The sequence below is a fragment of the Malaya genurostris genome, chromosome 2 (genome assembly GCF_030247185.1).
Source record: "Malaya genurostris strain Urasoe2022 chromosome 2, Malgen_1.1, whole genome shotgun sequence".
NCBI classification, from domain to species: domain Eukaryota; kingdom Metazoa; phylum Arthropoda; class Insecta; order Diptera; family Culicidae; genus Malaya; species Malaya genurostris.
The window spans coordinates 231,734,141-231,753,575 of record NC_080571.1 but is presented as its reverse complement, the minus strand read 5'-3'; the positions used below and the strand labels follow the sequence as shown (position 1 = coordinate 231,753,575).

General features: G+C 37.5%; 1 protein-coding gene across 3 annotated transcripts in view; it reads left to right on the top strand.

Moving 5' to 3' along the window:
* Window positions 1–1,387: 1,387 nt before the first annotated feature.
* The window catches only part of LOC131428073 (facilitated trehalose transporter Tret1-2 homolog), a 29,014-nt gene continuing 10,966 nt past the window's right edge, over window positions 1,388–19,435 (top strand). The window contains exons 1-4 of one of the 3 annotated variants that reach the window (XM_058591725.1): window positions 1,404–1,577; window positions 1,662–2,227; window positions 11,426–11,666; window positions 11,732–11,867. In XM_058591725.1, the coding sequence (XP_058447708.1) occupies window positions 11,460–11,666; window positions 11,732–11,867 (343 nt within the window). In that variant the 5' untranslated portion in view covers window positions 1,404–1,577; window positions 1,662–2,227; window positions 11,426–11,459. Of the gene's footprint in view, window positions 1,578–1,661; window positions 2,228–11,425; window positions 11,667–11,731; window positions 11,868–19,435 lie in introns of all 3 variants that reach the window. The other 2 variants (XM_058591727.1, XM_058591726.1) reach the window with 2 other exon arrangements.

Sequence of the window (19,435 nt, the reverse complement as noted above, 5' to 3'; positions counted from 1 at the left end):
TTTGTATATTACTTCCGTTTCCGAAATTCCGTGATAATGACTAGAAAAAATATTCATTTCAAGAGCCTGTTTTTGTACATAACAAGGTAAAAACGAAAAAAATCCTCAGTGCTAGTCGTATGATACTTATGTATTTCTTGTTAGTTATAAAAATTGATTTAGGAGATAAGAGGTTTCGGAAGTACCGGAAATAGTAATTAAAATCCTCTGTCATTCAGAACGACGAAACAGAAAGAATAAAAATCTTCTAAATTTGTCTTAAAACTGTTCCAATTTGAAAGCAATGTAAATTCCGGAAGACCCAGTTCAAAAACTTCAAAGCGGAGTTCACTTCGTTCTTACAGTTTTGACCGAATGGAATTTCAAATTCTTGGCTTTGCTGTAGAATTTCATCCGAATCCTACTTCTGGTTCCGGAAATACGGGGTGAGGTGTGTTCAAAATTTCAAAACCATCATTTTGAACGACGATGAAGAAATCGGTAGAAAGTCTTCTAAATTTGGTTATTCAAAACTGTTTTGTTCACGAGCAGACTTTCTCGTTTTTATTCAAGATTCAATGGGAAGTTTTTTGAAAATATTTATGAGAGTATGAGTAACATGAGAAATATACCGTCACACCACTAGCTGGATTAAAACAGGTTTTGAATAAGAGAACGATTTTCATATTATAAATAATATTTTCATCATTTGACAGATTTTGAATTACTTTGAAATTTGTTTCAAAACCGCATTAGAAAAATCTTAATACTTCACGTTTAACCGATTTTAAAGCCCCTCTGATGGAGTAGTTCCCAACTAATTGTATATCAGAGGTATCTAAATTGTAGATCTTCAAAAAGATAATCGTTCACAGTCACAATTCGTTGAAATCCTCTACTCGTTGAGATTCGTGTTTCACTCCTTTCACGTCCTAAGTTGTAGATTTTATATAGTAGATTTTGACAGTGAATACGGTGTAATTTGTTAATTGCTGACCGAGTAATCAGCAAGAAAAAACTTTAGGTGACTTGTTAAATTCGAATGCAATTTTCCTGTGCCGCATTCGCAGACTGAAGAATTTAGAAGATACTGAAATCGTTCCAAGTCCACGTAAGCTAGAACTCGATGGCGTGCCATCGAAAAGGTAGGATATGAAATAAAGTTCTAATTAGCTATTCCAGCGATGAACCTAATGTCGTTCATTATTGTGACGTAATGTTTTTTTCTGCTTCCTGAAAACAGTAAATGATAGGAACCAATCAAATACAATCTACAATCAGCCACGAATCGAACTGTTATCAATGTGCAAACAAAAATTAGCTCTGATAGCCAGCAAGACAGTGAATCCGAACACATTCGCTTGTATAAGTCGTAAGAAATAGCAAACGACCCGACTAGAAAATTAAAGTTTTCGCCATTCTCGTTCCGACAGTGAAATGTTTCTGTAACCATTTTTTGTCCATTAAAATTTTGTGTTATTTTACAAAACGAAAACGATGAAATTTAACTTATTCTTATACTGGAATAGGAAGGTGATAATGAATGTTAATCAAACAGATTTATTCAAACTTCTTTTTTCAAAGTGACAAAATTCCACGTATGTTCATATTTAATTCCTAATGAGTTTCTATATTACATAATTCGGTATTAATAAGTTATAATATTTATTGCTCTTTCATAGTCTGCAGAATACTCTGTGTTTCTATTCGGGAAGTCTTCTTTGTACAATCAGTTCGTGGTGGTCGATCCTTTACAGAAGGGTGACCGTTAGAAGCTATAGTCAAACGATGAAATTTGTGCATTTGTTTTCATTTTGTTATTCGCGTAAGCGGAAGGTATGCGTGAAAAAAAAACAATATATGAATAATAAGAATGGAGAATGATGTGATGATTGAGTACAATGTCAAACGCAGCGATGTATAATTGTCTGTGAAGTTTGTCTTGCCGAAGCAGACGCGTTCCTATCTTCGACGTGATCAGAGGTGTATGGCAAAAAAAAAATCGCCGATCACTTAGTGCACTCCGTAAAGATATTTAATGAGAAATATATTCACTAATGATGGATGAAAGAGTTTAAACTGGTGCTTGTGAATGTCAATTTAGTCGTCTGGATCCAAGCGAATCAAGTGCATGAACGGAAATCATGAAATCCGTCTAGTTTCGGTTATTTTTAGGAAATCATATTCTGAATCGCAGTTATATTAGAAACTGTGACCGCCGCAGTTCTGTTGCATCTCACGGAATAATGTAAGTCGATAAAGTGATTATTAGTGTCTAAGCCAATCGATTGGAGAAGTAATCGTTTGATCGGTTGGAGACTCAACAAGTGTTAGTTTTTAATAGCACGAACTTACTCTTATTAGTAGTGATACCGCGAAGAAAAACATTGTCGATGGAATGAACGAAAAAATAATCGATGGTAGTTCAGAACACTAAGTTCAAATCGTAAGCAAAATTGTAAACAGAAAGTGTTTATTCGGCTCCTGTGTTTATCTGGTTCGATAAAGTTGTGATCGTTTGCTAATGATTTTTCGAGCCTTCTGTCAATGTTCGAGAACCGTGTTATTTTAAAATGATACGAAAACATTTGTGTTCTGTTACCATGTTCTTGATATGCAAGGCAGATATTTGATGTGTATGATGTGTTTTTTATTAAGTTTTATTGACTAAGAAAAAACTGTTATCGTGTTATTGACGGTTCATTGTTTACCCATCTAAATAATTCGATTGGTTTTATTAACTAGTTGTTTTGTTTTCTTCTTTTGTTTCGTTTTCATACTATTTCGGTAAATGCGTTTTGCATCGATCGAATCAAGTGTTAGTCAGATGTGATCAAGCTTGAACTATAAGGCGAGTTAGTCAGAATAGTCCATTCACTAAAATTCAAGTGGATTTTTAATGAAGCTGCAACATGCGGACGAGCGTTGTCGTGATGCAGTATTACGTCCTCTTGTCACGACTCATATTTCATTTTTTTTTTTTTCAATAGAATGGTCCTACCGATCTTGGTCTTATTTTATTTATGGCCTTATCGTTGGTTTTGTGTATGCCCGTTGCGGTTAGGATCATCATAATAAAATCACTTTTCATGAATAGTGACACTTCTTTTCATACCGTACCTGCCACATGCTTCCGTACCTTGTTATAAATGCTTCCAGTTTGCTTTCAAATCTTGTCCGAGACTGTCGCCAAATATACCGCGAATGACCGGTATGTCAGAAGCAAAAAAAATTGTAAGTCTGTTTGTCTGATATTCGTACAGAACACAATGTTCCCATGTAAATTGTCTGAAATTTGTTGACTCTTATAGGTCATACGAGAAACTGGACAAGAAGACATCTACACTAACCCACATTTACAAATGAAAAATATTTTTTTCAAATATATATATTTTTACAGTTAGCCTCGTCGAGCTCAAGCAAATGAGCCAGAATCAATGTTATGTAAATACAACAGATTTCACTCACAAGAAAATTACTTTCGTGTTATGACCAATTGATGTAGCATGTGCTTCTAATTCTCGTACATAAAAGCCTCAATATTGCCACCTACTCGACTATTCGCCTCAATCTTCCAGAACGTTCTACTGAGTTCTGAAAAGATTACGAAGATCTCCTGCCTGTTTGCAACAATTTGAACTCATCTCACACAATTTACCTAAGTGTAGAGGATAACTCCATTTCCATGTCGTTTAAATCACATGAAAATTCGATCGGAATAAAACAAAAGGTGGGTGGATCATGTCTGAAACATAACTGAATGATGTGAATACGAATAAAACTTTACATTTCCCAATATCTAAAATCGTTCTCATAAGTCGATATATTGTATGAATTGTGCAAGGTTTCATTTTTGTTTTATTTCTAGAATTGTAACGGTGTAGTTATACTAAAGAACAACGAGTTCACGGCTCCGTTATTCTAACACACAAATTAATAAGACAGAGCAAAAGAGAGCAAAAAATTGTTCGCCTGCAGAAGTACGATAATTTCAATGAAAGAAAATTTCAGAAAGTTCTTTAATAATCAATTAACTGATACTAAAAGTCAACAGGCTAGAATGAATAAAACGTGTCAATTAGTAGGGGAAGGTGTTCGGTTGCCTGCACCCCACCGTAACTTTTGACAAAGGGCAGATAGCGTCATTCCGATAAATGTCATGTGTGTGTATAATAGCAGCACGTTCTTTTTATGCCAAATACCGAAGCAAACAGTCGCTTGTACTTTTTGCTGCGTTCAAAACAAATTTTAATTGCGTGAAAATCAACACAAAAGTTCTTTATTTCGTTGTTTATAGTATCATAAATTGAAGAGCATCGATCGGAAAGGTGAGTGGATTGAATATTTGAGAGGGGAAATTGATCTATTTCGTGATTTAATACCGGATGCTATCAAAATTTTCGCAACCAAAGATTTGTTTTGTCATTTCCAAAATGTCTACCGATTTCGCTTACCGGCATCCCAACACCTTGGGACCGGCAACCCATTTTTTTCGACAAATCGTTAAAAATTGCTGCTGTCGAGACAAAGCAATCCAAAGTTTTGGCCAAATATTTAGCTGCTCATACATCAGATGGTCCGGCTAAGAAAAAACGTGCAAAACCGGCCAAATCAACACCAAAGGCGCCACCATCCATATCATCGACTAAGAGAGCCAAGGTGAAGTCATCATTAGACAATGAAGACTTTTGTCCAAAACGCTTCCAAAAAGAAAAAAATCTGTTCTTTTCTTTCAATAACTGCAGTTTTTACTTATATTCTTCCATTTTTAGTGAAATTTCTTGGGGGTGCTGGTAACCGAACACCTTTTTTGAAATGGCCAAAATTTATCGCTTTACTAAATTTCAATTTATTTTTCAATCAAATGAATCAACTTAATTTCTTAATCAGTTGTTAGCTAGGTACTTTAGCTTTCCATTTATGCATAGATGTCCGCATAATGTGCACTAAGTCAGAAGTTATGAGCTTAAAATAAAAGGGTGCCGGTAACCGAACACTTTCCCCTACATTTTATACCTACCTAGTTGGTAATGATCTCTTTCTCCATCAAAACCGTCGTCCGAGCACGAGAAAGACAAACAAGCATAATGAGTATTTCTCTTTAATACTCGTCGATACCAAACATTTTAGAAAACTATAGTTTTCAGTTATTTGCGATTATTTTATACTATTGAAAATTATATCATAAATTGCTAATCATATTTCCGATAGCAACTTGTTATTTTAACAAACAGCAAAACAGAAATTTTGCGGGAAGTGTATATAGACCTCAAAATAGTGTCGTGATGTAAATGCTGCATCCAAAATAGTGTCGATCGCAGTGACATCTGCAACTGTTCGCCACGATTAATGAGTAAATTTTACACACAGTTCGTATGCGACCCTGTATATCTGTTTTCTTTGCTTCAATTTTGTGTTCTTTCACTTCATTCGATTCAGACAAACTTTCAGATATTGACGCCAAAATAGAATTGACACAGTGTCATCCAGCTTACTTACGTTTATCTGTCATATGAAAGCAGGTTTACAAAGTCAATCCATGTTTTGTAATAATTGCTGGTTTGTAAGATATATAAGTTTAATTCCGTGCCCGACCTAGCCCCGGTCTCCCCAAATAATTTCTTAGTTTCGTGGGGGTATGTCGGTGAACCACTACAGTCAACAGTTTGAACAAGGTTGTTGACCATGTAGTAGTTTATTCCTAGATAACATAATAACATATACAAAAAACATTAAAATACGTAATATTGTTTCAGCACAAAAAATAAATAACCTAAGGTTTTGAGTTCGTTCTTGTATGTCTTTGCCGTGGTATTTATCTTGCATTCAAATTCTCCTCGAAACAACATCCATTTCGATAACAGCATGCTCATCAATCAAACCAATTGAATTGATGTGACGGTATAATCTTTTGCACGATGAAACAATTGATATAAACGAATGAAAAGGTATACAACAAATGTGGACTTTTGTTACTCTCATACAAGAAAATCGAGTTTAATAATCAAGTAGGCGGAGAAGATCATTTCAACTAGCATAACTTATACAGTTACTAGCCAATCGAACTACGGATTTTGATGGAATTTATATACGATTTTTTTGTGTGAATCCATCTACATTCAGAAAAAATAAAAACAATCTTCGACGAAAATTAAAGTATGATTTATTTTTTTGAATTTTATTGCATGATATTATTTGCATTAAAATATGAAACAAAATATTTTGTAAGATTTGCTATTAAATTCAGCTAAATGATCTACGATATGAATGATCGGTTGAATCAACTGATTCAATCGCATATAAGATCCATCGCCTGCCAATTTTCAAGTTAATATCTACTTTAACAGTTGATTACTGATTTGACGTATGTCGCTTGCTAAGCTACCGGTATGAAAAATTCTACTTTCAAAATTCAAAATAGTTACAAAAACAGTCATTTAGGACAAGTTAGTAAAAAAAAAACAGTCATTTAGGACAAGTTAGTCATGGCGTCAGGCAATGAAATCTGCACTAAATGACTAGAAATTTTGAAGACACCAGAACATCTCATAAGTATTACTATAGCACCACCCACTCTAGCACATTTCAGAATAATCAATATGTTTCCTCGAATATTGCGGGTGAACGGCAATTTTGATTATTTATGGAAAATTTCGCATTAATTCGTATTTAATGTCTCGTGATACTTCACGTTCTTTGATAGTGGGCATTTGCGTGGTCTTATCATGTATTGTTTATATGTCAGTACAATGAATTGTATTTTTTGTACTAATTTCACACTTTCATCTTGTTGCTAGTGCCAAGCACAAAAATAAAGTAATTGCATTGACCTTGGGTCATGTATTCTGTTTAAGTGTTTGTTGGGACAGATTACGTTTCATCTTTGAAGTTGACCCGAATCCAATTCAACAAATTTCTCTTTACTCACGTAATCTGTCACGTGGGTGTTGTTTTTTGTGGGGTGGGTGACCGGAATCAGGTTTTTGATGAACACCACATGTATTTTCGTGCTACACTTAGTGTACGTTGTTGTTGTTTCTAACGAATTCTTGGCATCCTTCAACGAATTGAATGTATATAACATTAATAGCTTTGTTAAATTGAAGCAAATGCAGTTGTTCTAGATCGAGACGCAATTGCACCTTCTGCAAAGTTTTGGTTAATCGCTGGCACAATTTGACGAAAATACACACGAATAACGTTTTTAATTGTTAATTATCGAAGAATACAATTAGAGTGTTCCATTTGTTCTGTATAGGAATCTTTTTGAAAAATTTTCAGCGTCTGGTATTTCTATCATTCTATACTTTGCTTCATGTATCGAGCTGTAAACACTGATTAACCACACACGAGTCATGATAGCTTGATAGCAGCGACACGTGACAGATATTGCTTTCCAATAATATTTTCCTCTTGACTTTTGCCTTTCTCTATAGAAAAGTAAAAGAATTGCTGAAAACCCCGACTTTCGAACAGAGCCACGAAGATCCATAGTGTCATATACCATTCCACTCAGCTCGAAGAGATCGGAAAATATCTGTGTGTGTATGTACGCTGATAAAAATATTTGGTGAATTTACATTTGTTTTCATGCACAAATTTGGAGCAGGCAATTGAATGGTCATGTATACCGATAGTACTGTGAAATAGTAAAACTACATTGAGATTCATTTATTTTTTTATTAAACAAGACTGTATAATAACTGTCCCAGAAAGTATGGACGCACTTTGATTTCGCTGTAAAAAATTCACAAGTGTTTGATATTCAAATTTTATTCGATATACTGATAATATTAGACTACAACAACAGAATATTATTCTCAACATTTGCTACTTAGCCATTGAAGATTAGCTGGCGCACCTTTTTGCGAACGTTCCTCATTAAATTTCTTGGCGACAAGTTTTGACACTTTTTTCCAATTTTTTTCGAACTGTTGAATGGTTTCGGCTGCCGAGACATGTTTCCTAAGATGTGCCTTCGTTAATGCCCAAAATTCCTCAATTGGCCGAAGTTGTGAGCAATTTGGTAGATTCATGTCTTTTGGGACGAAAGTGACATTTTTGGTAGTATACCATTCTACCGTTGATTTCGAGTAGTGGCAAGAAGCAAGATCTAGCCAGAAAACAACAAGATCATTGTGGCTTCGAATCATGGGTAGAAGTCGATCATGGGTCATGGGTTTCGAAATCTTACCGCAGCTACAAATTGCTTGCCAGACCATAGCTTTCTTACCAAATTTTTTGACTTCAATCGATGTCTCGGACTGGTTTAACACTTGCCCTTCTCGCACCGTATAATATTGTGGTCCCGGCAAGGATTTGTAATCGAGTTTCACGTAGATTTCGTCGTCCATGATTATGCAATTCAAATTTCCATCGAAAATCGTATTGTACAGCTTTCGAACCCTCGGCCTGATCGATGTTTCTTGTTTCGGACTACGTTTTGGTTGTTTCTGCTTTTTATAGGTTAGAAGATTATTTAGCACGAAGAACACTTGACTTCGAAGTGCCTACTTTTTTGGCCACATCCCGAACTTAAACCTCCTTCTTTTGCCCGAACGCCTTCAGTATACATTTATCCAACTGAGGATTAGCAGGACCTTTTTTTCGACCCGTTTTCGGTTTATTCTCAAAGGTGTTATCCTCACCGAACTTCCTGATTGCATTTCGCACGGCTTTTACTCTTACTCCTTCCATTTTTGCTATCTTTCTCAGTGACAGTCCGCGTTCTGTGCACCATTTGTACACAATTTTTCGACGTTGTTCTGCTGAAAGTCCACGCATTTCGAAACAAACTAATGAAAACGAATAAATAACTGCACAAGTGGTTAGAGAAGAGTGTAAACAACAGGACGCAGCCATAAAAATTGACAGATTCTGAACCATGGCGAAATGGCAGCGGTTTTTGGTTGCGTCCATAATTTCTGGGACAGTTTTTATTTACAAACCGCTTGGTTTTGTAATGTAATTTACAAAACCAAGCAGTTTGTAAATTTACAGTCTAAAAAACTAAATGAATCATTATGTAGTTTTACATCAGTCATGGTTTTAAATTAGATTTTCGTTTCAACTGATGTCTATTTCATAGTACTACCAGTGTACATGCACGGAACGACCGAAATTAGCTCTGCGCCTAATTCGTATTACTATTTTTGAATTAGTTGATTTTAACAACAAAATTTCAAAATAACTATAAAATTCGTTAAAATTGAGAATTTACTGTGCTGAAAAAAACTCTTATTTTTAGAGAATGTGTTTTGTTGGCGAATATCCCGGACACAAACCAGCAATATTTCAATCCTACACAAAATTCTCATTGACAACTAATTTTGTTATTAAAATCAGAAAATTTGTTTTTATTTATCTATCACCATTATTACTGAAGGACAGCACAAAGAAAACAAAAATGAAATTGGTTTTACTAACAAGTTTATTAGCCAAAAACTCATGAGAAGTGTCAAAGCAAAACTTTAAATGCTAAAAGGGACAGTCTTGTTGAAACTGCTTGCAAATTGTTTAGATGTTTTTCGGATGTGTTACGATATATCCATATATAAATTTCTAAACCGATATGTAAAAATGACGTAAACTGTCAGTGGAAAGTGTATTTATTCAAAATTTGTGCGCATTTGAATATGAATTTCGATTGTGCGTAATAATGTTTTTACGCGGAACAGTGAAGTGAGTTTCGAATGTTGCACTCTAATTGTACATGTCAAATGATGGTTTTTATATCTTGCAACCTTCCGGGCTACGCCGTCCGGTGCGCTACTTGTATTCGGTTTTTGTTTTCCGAGTGCTCAAAGTTTTCAGTGAGAGAGTCGATTTCGCGAAGTCGAATGAAGAAAACAGAGATTTAGAAAAAAAATTTCAAAAAGAAGTTTATGTTTCGCTTATGTCTTTTTCTCCAATACAACATCGTATAAACACGATATAGAAAAGACTACCGCGACTGAAATTTTTTCGGTGGTAGTGTGCCATCTAGTGGCTAGTAGTCATTACAGTGTTAACGTTTTTTCGGTGACAAAGCGCCATATAGTTGCAAATTGCAGAAACCAATTCAACCATTTATGTTGGTTAAAAACAACGTTTTATTTCTCTAATTCAACTAAAAAATTAGTTGAATAGATATGAAGTGTACCTTAGCTAAGAAATGACAGCACGTTTAATTGGTGAATTCAACTAAAAAAAAAGGTATTTCAACAAATATTTTATCATTATTAAGGGAATGAGACTAAAAAAATCTAAATTAGCAAAAGTAAGATTTTATTAGTTGTCTCAAAAAATAACTAATAACTAATCTAAAATCAGAAAATCAACTAATTTTTTCGTCAAAATGCTGATTTCGGTCGTTCCGTGTGGCGTTTAAGTTTCATCTTTTTTTTCTTTGTATGTGTGTGCCCCTTTAAACGAATTTTTTTCGTGCTTAATTTTCTCGAAGACCGATTTCAACAACTTTAGACTCGTTTGAAAGTTATTATTGGGCCATTGATCAAGTTCATAGATCAAATGACTGTGATTTCTGGTTCTGGAGATATGACGTTATAAGTGACGTAACCGACAAAACTGAACCGTTTTCAACAACTTATTCTCGATTTGTGTTTTGGTCTTACTCTCGTTCGGAAACTACTATTGGTTCATTAGGCAAGTTTGAAGTTCAATTGGCTGTCACTTACGGATCCGGTGGAATAATGGCATAAGTGACACAAACGTCAAAACTCATTATCGCTCAATTTTCTTGTATATGGATTAACCGATATCAATAAATAAAATTGAGTTGTAGGTCATTTTCGAAAGTCATTTCAAGTTTCGAAGATATAATCGTTAAAGTGACGTAATCGACAAAATATTTTTTTTTCTATCCGAATAATTAGTTTAGATAGTGACCTATGATTATTTGATCTGCGAAATGTTTCAGAATATGTGGCGTAAGCGCTAAAGAAAGGTTTTGTGAACTACCCGAATCAATCTGAATAAATTGGTGCTAAAAATGAGATCAAATTAGTGACAGAAATTATCTTATTGAAAACAGGCAAAAAAAAATTTTTTATGAGACTGTATCGATGAAAAAGAAATGCATTTTCACACCACTAGGTGGATTAGGAATAGGTTATTGTTTGTAATCATTGGTATTATAAATAGTTCTACATATTTTACTAACAAATTTTGTCTTAATGGATGGTAATCGTAATATCAATCACCCTTCGACTATGCTACAGATTTACTCATATCAAAATATTTACCAAGTAGACGGAGACTGTTTGTTTTGCTCAGCTTCAAACACTTCTCTAGACAATCATCTGAATGTGTTGGAATTATCATGTTCTTCATAATACAAACTAAATGTGTGAAAACTGTTGTTTTTTCACGATAATTCTTTTTCACTGCATTGAAAGAATTTTACTCATATATATAACTACGACATTTTTCTAATTTCCATTTACAGATAACACTTCGACACTAATAGAAATAGATGCAGAATGGCCACGGTAAAACATTCATATCATAATGCGGTAAAGGATGAACGGCAGCTTACGGGCAAAAACAATCTGCAACTGATCAAACCTTCGTTAATATCCGTTTTCGCTAAAGACATTGAGAACAAGGATATCGAAGAAACCTGCAGTTTGTATGGATCCGCAGCTGAACTAGCAAAACGTGCTAACAGAAGAAGCGATCGTATGCAGGTATCACTATTTTTTACCTATAATTTTAAATTGGATAACAAACAAACAAACATCTTCCCTTCTAGTTGACAATGAGCATCCTAGCGAATCTAACTGTATTATCGTCTGGAATGGGACTGGGCTATTCAGCCATTACGTTACACTCTCTGACGCGGGAAGATAATCCCCTGCGGTTAAATGCGGAGCAGGCATCATGGTTCGGTATGTTATTACGTTTTGATAAGATTGTGGAACTGAAGAAGCATAAAGGTTGACCCGTATTAGGCCGACCAGACCGACCAGACCGACCCGACTTCGACTTTTTTCCGACCTTCTGTTAAAATCTGCAGTTATTGGAATCACGAAATTTATTGATCACTAATTTTGCTCGTTCTTGATGTCTTATGAGAAGTTAAAAATAGAAGCTATTAAATGTCAATTTATTCCTTCACCGCTAGTTCGTATAATGAAAAACCCTTCTTAATCCATCTAGTGGTGTGATAATGACTTTCTCTTCTTTCATAACAGTCTAATGAAAATATATTTCATACTTTTATTAAATAATTTAAATGTTGACACCAATTGATTCAGATTGATTCGAGTAGTTCACAAAAGCATGCTTATGTCACACAGTCAGCATCATTTTTCCAAACTAGTGCTTGACATTTGCGTTGCCTATTTGTATGAGAACAGTGATGCTAATTTTAAAAAAACCTTCTCAGTCCACTTAGTGGAATTTTCATATAACTTGAAAAATCACCAGTACATGAAATTTTCGAAATCAAAAAAAAAATTTTATGCCAAAAGGCTTAGAATTGCATGAAACGTCGAGATTTAGTGTCATCTCGAAAAAAATTTTTTTTGAAAAAATTGACTTTTTGGGACTTTCTCTAAGTCCCAGAAAGTTGATTTTTTAAAAAAAATTTTTTAAGTTGATTTTTTAAAAATGGATTGAAATTTTTTCAGAAGACATGAGTCGGACTTCCATGCTTCGTGATGTATAGGAAATTTTTGCATCCGATATAATTATAATGATAATAGTTATAATTAAAGTCCAATCACAAAACATAATTAGGTTGCTAGTTCAAAAGTATTACCCTATATAGTATGAATTTTATATACAAAAGTAGCATGAGCTCAGGACTTCGCTAGTTTAATTTGTTTAATCGAAATTGTGCATGAGATGTAAATCAACCAGCTTGAATTAAGACAAAGACATTATTCACTTCGTATCGAACACTCGTTGTAATCGGTCGCTTCGGTAGAATCTCCCCAAGTGTTTTCTGTAGAGTGCCTATTTGTAGATTGCGATTGTTTGTTACGGGTAATTTCAGTGCCAGTGTATAGGATCAAAGCTAACCCATCCCGATCTAGTGCAATTCGATCCGTTGTACGGATAAAAAGTGCATTTTTCGATACCACAAAAGTCGTTGTGATAACACGTGCTTACAGCAACGCATTTCCATATTGGCTGCCAAGGTCGAGCTCTGCCTCCCGGACGGTAGCCAGCTCGGACTTAGCCTTCCAGGCGTAAACTGATTGCCATCGGCTATACTGTGTATGTGCAGTGAAGACTTGTGTGATAGTGAGAGTGTGTCTGAAGATACTGCTTAGCATCTACCGCCATCGTAAAACCAAACACGTGGTCAGCGTTCATTGGTAGCTGTGTTGAGAAGTTTTCTGCATACCAGCTGCAGGGACGATCATTTTGCTACCCTTGAAGTGATACAAGCTAAGTATTATTATATTATTTGTTCTATCTTTCCTTCTCGCTAGCATATTTTTGTGAAGCGTCTCCTTCACCTTATTATGAGCGAGGGTGGAGGCCTTTCCCCCTCAAATGGCAAACCCCTCATCAATATGGATTTTATAGAAGACCAAAATGATCTTCCTTCCTCTGACAATCCCCCTCGTACTCGCGTGTGGCCGATCGGTTCTGCTGGGCCTTATGTGGTATATTTCCGGTCCAAAAAAGATGAACCGCTTAATTTGATGCAAATATCGCGCGAACTGGCTAAACATTATCCGGACGTGATTCAGATAACAAAGGTTCGAGCAAAGAAATTGAAAGTGGTCGTAAAAACTATAGAGCAGGCGAATAAGATCGCTCGCCACGATGCTTTTACACGGAGCTATCGAGTCTACATACCAGCGCGAGAAGTAGAAATTGACGGCGTGGTCACGGAAGCGAGCCTGAATTGCGAAGATCTTCTGAAGCATGGGGTTGGTTGTTTCAGGGACCCTACACTTCAGAAGGTAAAAATATTGGACTGCAAGCAATTGAATTCAATAAAAATTGCAGAGGATAATACAAAAACATATTCTCCATCAGGCTCGTTTCGAGTGACTTTTGCTGGATCAGTTCTTCCTAACTTCATCCTTCTGGACAGAGTTCGCTTACCGGTTCGACTTTTTGTGCCGCGGGTGATGAATTGCACCAACTGCAAGCAGTTGGGCCATACAGCCACCTATTGCGGCAATAAACAGAGATGCATCAAATGTGGGGGGGACCATGCGGATGATTCCTGCGGTAAAAAAGCTGAAAAGTGCCTTTACTGTGGGGAAAATCCACATGAATTGAGTTCATGCCCCACATACAAACTGCGCGGGGAAAAATTGAAGCGATCTCTTAAAGAACGCTCCAAGCGCACCTTCGCAGAGATGCTGAAGAACGCCATGACACCTGTCGAATCGGTAAACCTTTATGATTGTTTGCCTTCTGACGAGATTGACTCCGATGACCCTCAAGAGGGAACATCCTTTGCTATGCCTAGCGGTTCTAGGAAAAGAAAGCCAACCTCATCTCCTAAACTGCCTTGTAAAGGCCCAAGGGTGTCCTCTGCGGGGATCAACAAAGTTACAACACGGGGAAGTGCTTCACAGAAACCGAAGCAAAAGGCTCCTGGTCTGGCAAACTTAAGATCAGACCAAGAATTTCCATCACTTCCTGGTACAACAAACACCCCCAGTACCCCCAAAATTCAACTAGACAATCAATCAAGTGCTGGACTACTGAAATTCTCTGATATTGTGGACTGGATTTTCAGAACCTTCAATATTACTGATCCTCTTAAAAGTATGATTATGACATTTATGCCAACAGTTAGAACATTTTTGAAGCAGTTGACTGCTACATGGCCCCTCCTTTCAGTGATTGTATCCTTCGATGGCTAACTCATCGAACGGGGTTGAGGATTCAATCACTGTCTTACAGTGGAATTGCAGAAGTATTATCCCGAAAATTGATTCCTTCAAAATTTTAATAAATAGTGTGAAATGTGACGCGTTTGCATTATGTGAAACCTGGTTGACTTCAAATATTTCCCTCAACTTCCACGATTTTAACATTATTCGCTTGGATCGAGATAACCCCTACGGAGGAGTACTTTTGGGGATCAAAAAGTGCTATTCTTTCTATCGAATTAACCTCCCCTCGATACCAGGTATTGAAGTGGTCGCATGTCATATCACAATCAAAGGCAAGGACCTTTGCATTGCTTCCATTTACATTCCCCCAAGAGTCTCGGTTGGGTTCCAATGGCTCAGCGATATCATGCAACTTCTTCCTGCGCCGACGTTAGTTTTAGGAGACTTCAACTCTCACGGTATGGGATGGGGTTGTCTTCATGATGACAACAGATCAGCTATGATCCATGATATTTGCGACAACTTCAATATGACAATCTTGAATACGGGAGAAATGACACGGATTCCTGCACCACCAGCAAGACCAAGTGCGCTGGATTTATCCCTTTGCTCGACCTCGTTACGACTAGATTGCAAGTGGGAGGCAATCCCTGATCCCCATGGTAGCGATCATCTACCTATCGTAATTTCAGTCGCCAAGGGATTGAGACCATTGGAGACAATCAATGTTTCGTATGACCTCACACGAAATATTGATTGGAAATGCTACGCAATCTTAATATCTGAGAAACTAGAAACAACACAAGAACTTCCTCCGGAGGAAGAGTACACGTTTTTGGCTGGCTTGATTCTCGACTCCGCGATTCAAGCTCAGACGAAACGTGTACCCGGCGCGAAAACTAACATCCGTCCTCCCAACCCGTGGTGGGACAAAGAGTGCTCATCTCTGAACGCTGAAAGATCTCTAGCATTCAAACAATTCAGAAAAAACGGAACATCTGATAATTATCGGAATTACACGGCGCTAGACAAGCGAATGAAGAACTTAGTTAAAGCAAAGAAACTAGGTTATTGGCGACGGTTTGTTGACGGATTAACAAAAGAAACATCGATGAGCACTCTTTGGAACACTGCTCGACGAATGCGTAACCAAAACACGACGAACGAAAGCGAGGAATATTCTAACAGCTGGATATTCGATTTCGCTAAAAAAGTATGCCCCGATTCTGTTCCGGAACAGAAGATCTCCCGCGTCGCGATATCGAATACAAACGAAACACCGTTTTCGATGGTAGAGCTCTCACTTGCGCTTCTGTCATGTAACAATAAAGCCCCGGGGCTAGACAGAATTAAATTCAACTTGTTGAAAAATCTGCCTGACTCTGCCAAAAGGCGCTTGTTGAATATATTCAACAAGTTCCTCGAGGGTAATATTGTCCCTCATGACTGGAGACAAGTGAGAGTTATCGCCATTCAAAAACCTGGGAAACCAGCCTCCGATCACAATTCGTATCGGCCGATTGCTATGCTCTCCTGCATCCGGAAGTTGTTTGAAAAAATGATTCTCTTTCGTTTAGACAATTGGGTCGAGACTAATGGCTTGCTTTCAGATACACAATTTGGTTTCCGCAAAGGCAAAGGAACGAACGATTGTCATGCGTTGCTCACAACAGAAATTCAAATGGCATTTGCTCGTAAAGAACAAATGGCATCAGTTTTCATAGACATCAAGGGGGCTTTTGACTCGGTTTCTATAAATATCTTATGTGAGAAGCTGCATCAGCATGGTCTTTCACCGATTTTGAATAACTTTTTGTATAATCTATTGGCTGAGAAACACATGTACTTCGCGCATGGTGATTTGTCGACAATACGATTCAGCTACATGGGTCTTCCTCAGGGCTCATGCTTAAGCCCCCTTTTATACAATTTTTACGTAAGTAATATCGATGAATGTATCAACACATCTTGCACGCTAAGACAACTTGCCGACGACAGCGTTGTGTCTATTATAGGACCCAAAGCTGCCGATCTCCAAGGACCACTGCAAGATACCCTCGACAACTTGTCGACATGGGCTCTTCAAATGGGTATCGAGTTCTCTACGGAGAAAACTGAGCTGGTTGTATTTTCGAGGAAGCGAGAACCAGCACAATTACAGCTTCAACTAGGGGGTGGAACCATAGCTCAGGTCTTCACATTTAAATATCTCGGGGTCTGGTTCGACTCAAAAGGTACCTGGGGATGTCATATTAGGTATCTGAAACAGAAATGCCATCAGAGAATCAACTTTCTTCGTACAATAACTGGATCATGGTGGGGTGCCCACCCAGGAGACCTGATCAGGCTGTACCAAACAACGATATTGTCCGTAATGGAATACGGATGCTTCTGCTTCCGATCCGCGGCGAACACCCATTTTATCAAGCTGGAAAGAATTCAGTATCGTTGTTTGCGTATTGCCTTAGGTTGCATGCAGTCGACTCATACGATGAGTCTCGAAGTGCTCGCGGGCGTCTTACCATTGAAAAACCGATTCTGGGATCTCTCATATCGATTGCTAATCCGATGCGATATCTTGAATCCGATGGTGATTGAAAACTTCGAAAGGCTTATCGAGCTTAATTCTCAGACCCGTTTTATGTCCTTGTATTTTGATTACATGGCCCAGAATATTAATCCTTCTTCGTTTGCTTTCAACCGTGCTCATTTGTTGGATACTTCTGATTCTACTGTGTTTTTCGACACATCCATGAGAGAAGAGATTCGTGGGATTCCGGGTTACATACGCCCTCAAGTGACCCCTAATATTTTTTACAATAAGTTTAGAGCAGTCGACTGTGAAAAAATGTTTTACACTGACGGATCAAATCTCAACGGGTCCACAGGCTTCGGTATCTTCAATCAGAACATCACCGCTTCTTACAAACTCAGTGATCCGGCTTCAGTTTACGTCGCAGAATTAGCTGCTATTCAGTACACCCTCGAGATCATTGAAACCTTGCCCAAAGACCATTACTTCATTGTCACGGACAGTCTAAGCTCAATAGAAGCTCTCCGGGCAATGAAGCCAGGAAAGTATCCCCCATATTTCCTGGGGAAAATACGGGAACATTTGAGAACTTTATCTGAACGGTCTTATTCAATATCGTTAGTCTGGGTCCCTTCGCATTGTTCCATTCCGGGCAATGAAAAGGCAGACTCATTGGCCAAGGCGGGCGCATTAAATGGTGAAATTTACGAAAGACCAATTTGCTTCAACGAATTTTTCAGTATATCTCGTCGAAGGACTCTCGAAAGTTGGCAAACTTCATGGAGTAATGGGGAGCTGGGACGATGGTTACACTCCATTATCCCGAAGGTATCGACGAAACCTTGGTTCAGAGGGATGAATGTGGGTCGTGATTTCATTCGTGTGATGTCCCGGCTCATGTCTAATCATAACACCTTGGATGCACACCTCCGGCGTATCGGCCTCGTGGAGAGCGGTCTATGCACTTGCGGTAAGGGTTATCACGACATCGAACATATTGTCTGGGCATGTACCGAGTATTGTGGCGCCAGATCGCAGCTAATGGACTCCCTTCGGGCCCGAGGTATATCACCTGGGGTTCCAGTACGAGACGTGTTGGCTCATCGAGACCTTCCCTATATGTCACTCTTATACCAGTTCATAAAAATCATCAACGTACAAGTCTGATCTGTGTTCTCTCAGAAACCTTTATCCCATTCCACGTGGATGTTTAAGCCAATGAAATAAAAGCGAAACGAAATCTTGCTTTTTTGCAAAATGAGCTAGTATTCCTTAGAAAGTCTTCACTTATCCCCCGATGATATTTCAGTTCAACCTCGATCCTAACATCCGCTCGCAACACCTCATCCAACATCTGTTCACCATCTTCTTCGGAACTAACAAGATCTTTGTGCTGACACTAATTTTGTTTGGCTCCCCCTTCTTTCGTCTTTTCACTATCTCGACGTGAACTAATAAGATCTTTTCGCTGAGCTAAGTAACTTCACTTTCTTATCCCTTGTTCCAACAACATTTATTTCTCCCTGTTTCACTCCTTCCAGACGATGATCAACGCGCGGGCCACCCGCCGGGTTCTAACTGCCCGGGGGTGTTTCCCGCGGACCCACACGAAAGAATACGAAAAACCATCGATGCGTACCAACGTCACCAGGATAATTCAGCGTACAAGTTCCAACCGACCAGACGCTGCCGATGACTAGTTGGAGACTACATCCTTGGAATCTGATCTCCTCGAAATCACATCACGAAATAGAAGAAATTACTTTAATTTTAAGTGGTAAAATTAATGCCCTCGGCATCTTATAGCTTAACGCAGTGTGCCTTAATATATATTATTGAATAAAAAAAAAAAAAAAGACATTATTCAGAATGAAATATTTTATTCTTTCTCATATAGAACAATTTTGCAATCAGCTGAAAAATCGACTAGCAAAAATTGGCCTGGAGCTCCAGATGTCATGTTATGAAAGTAGCCCATTAATGATAGTTCTGATATCATGAACTATTTTGATATAATGTAGGTACATCATTTACATTTTAATACAATTTTGCTACGATAGTTTGAGAAATATGGATTATTTATTTTGTCTCAAATTTTAACTTTTGTGGT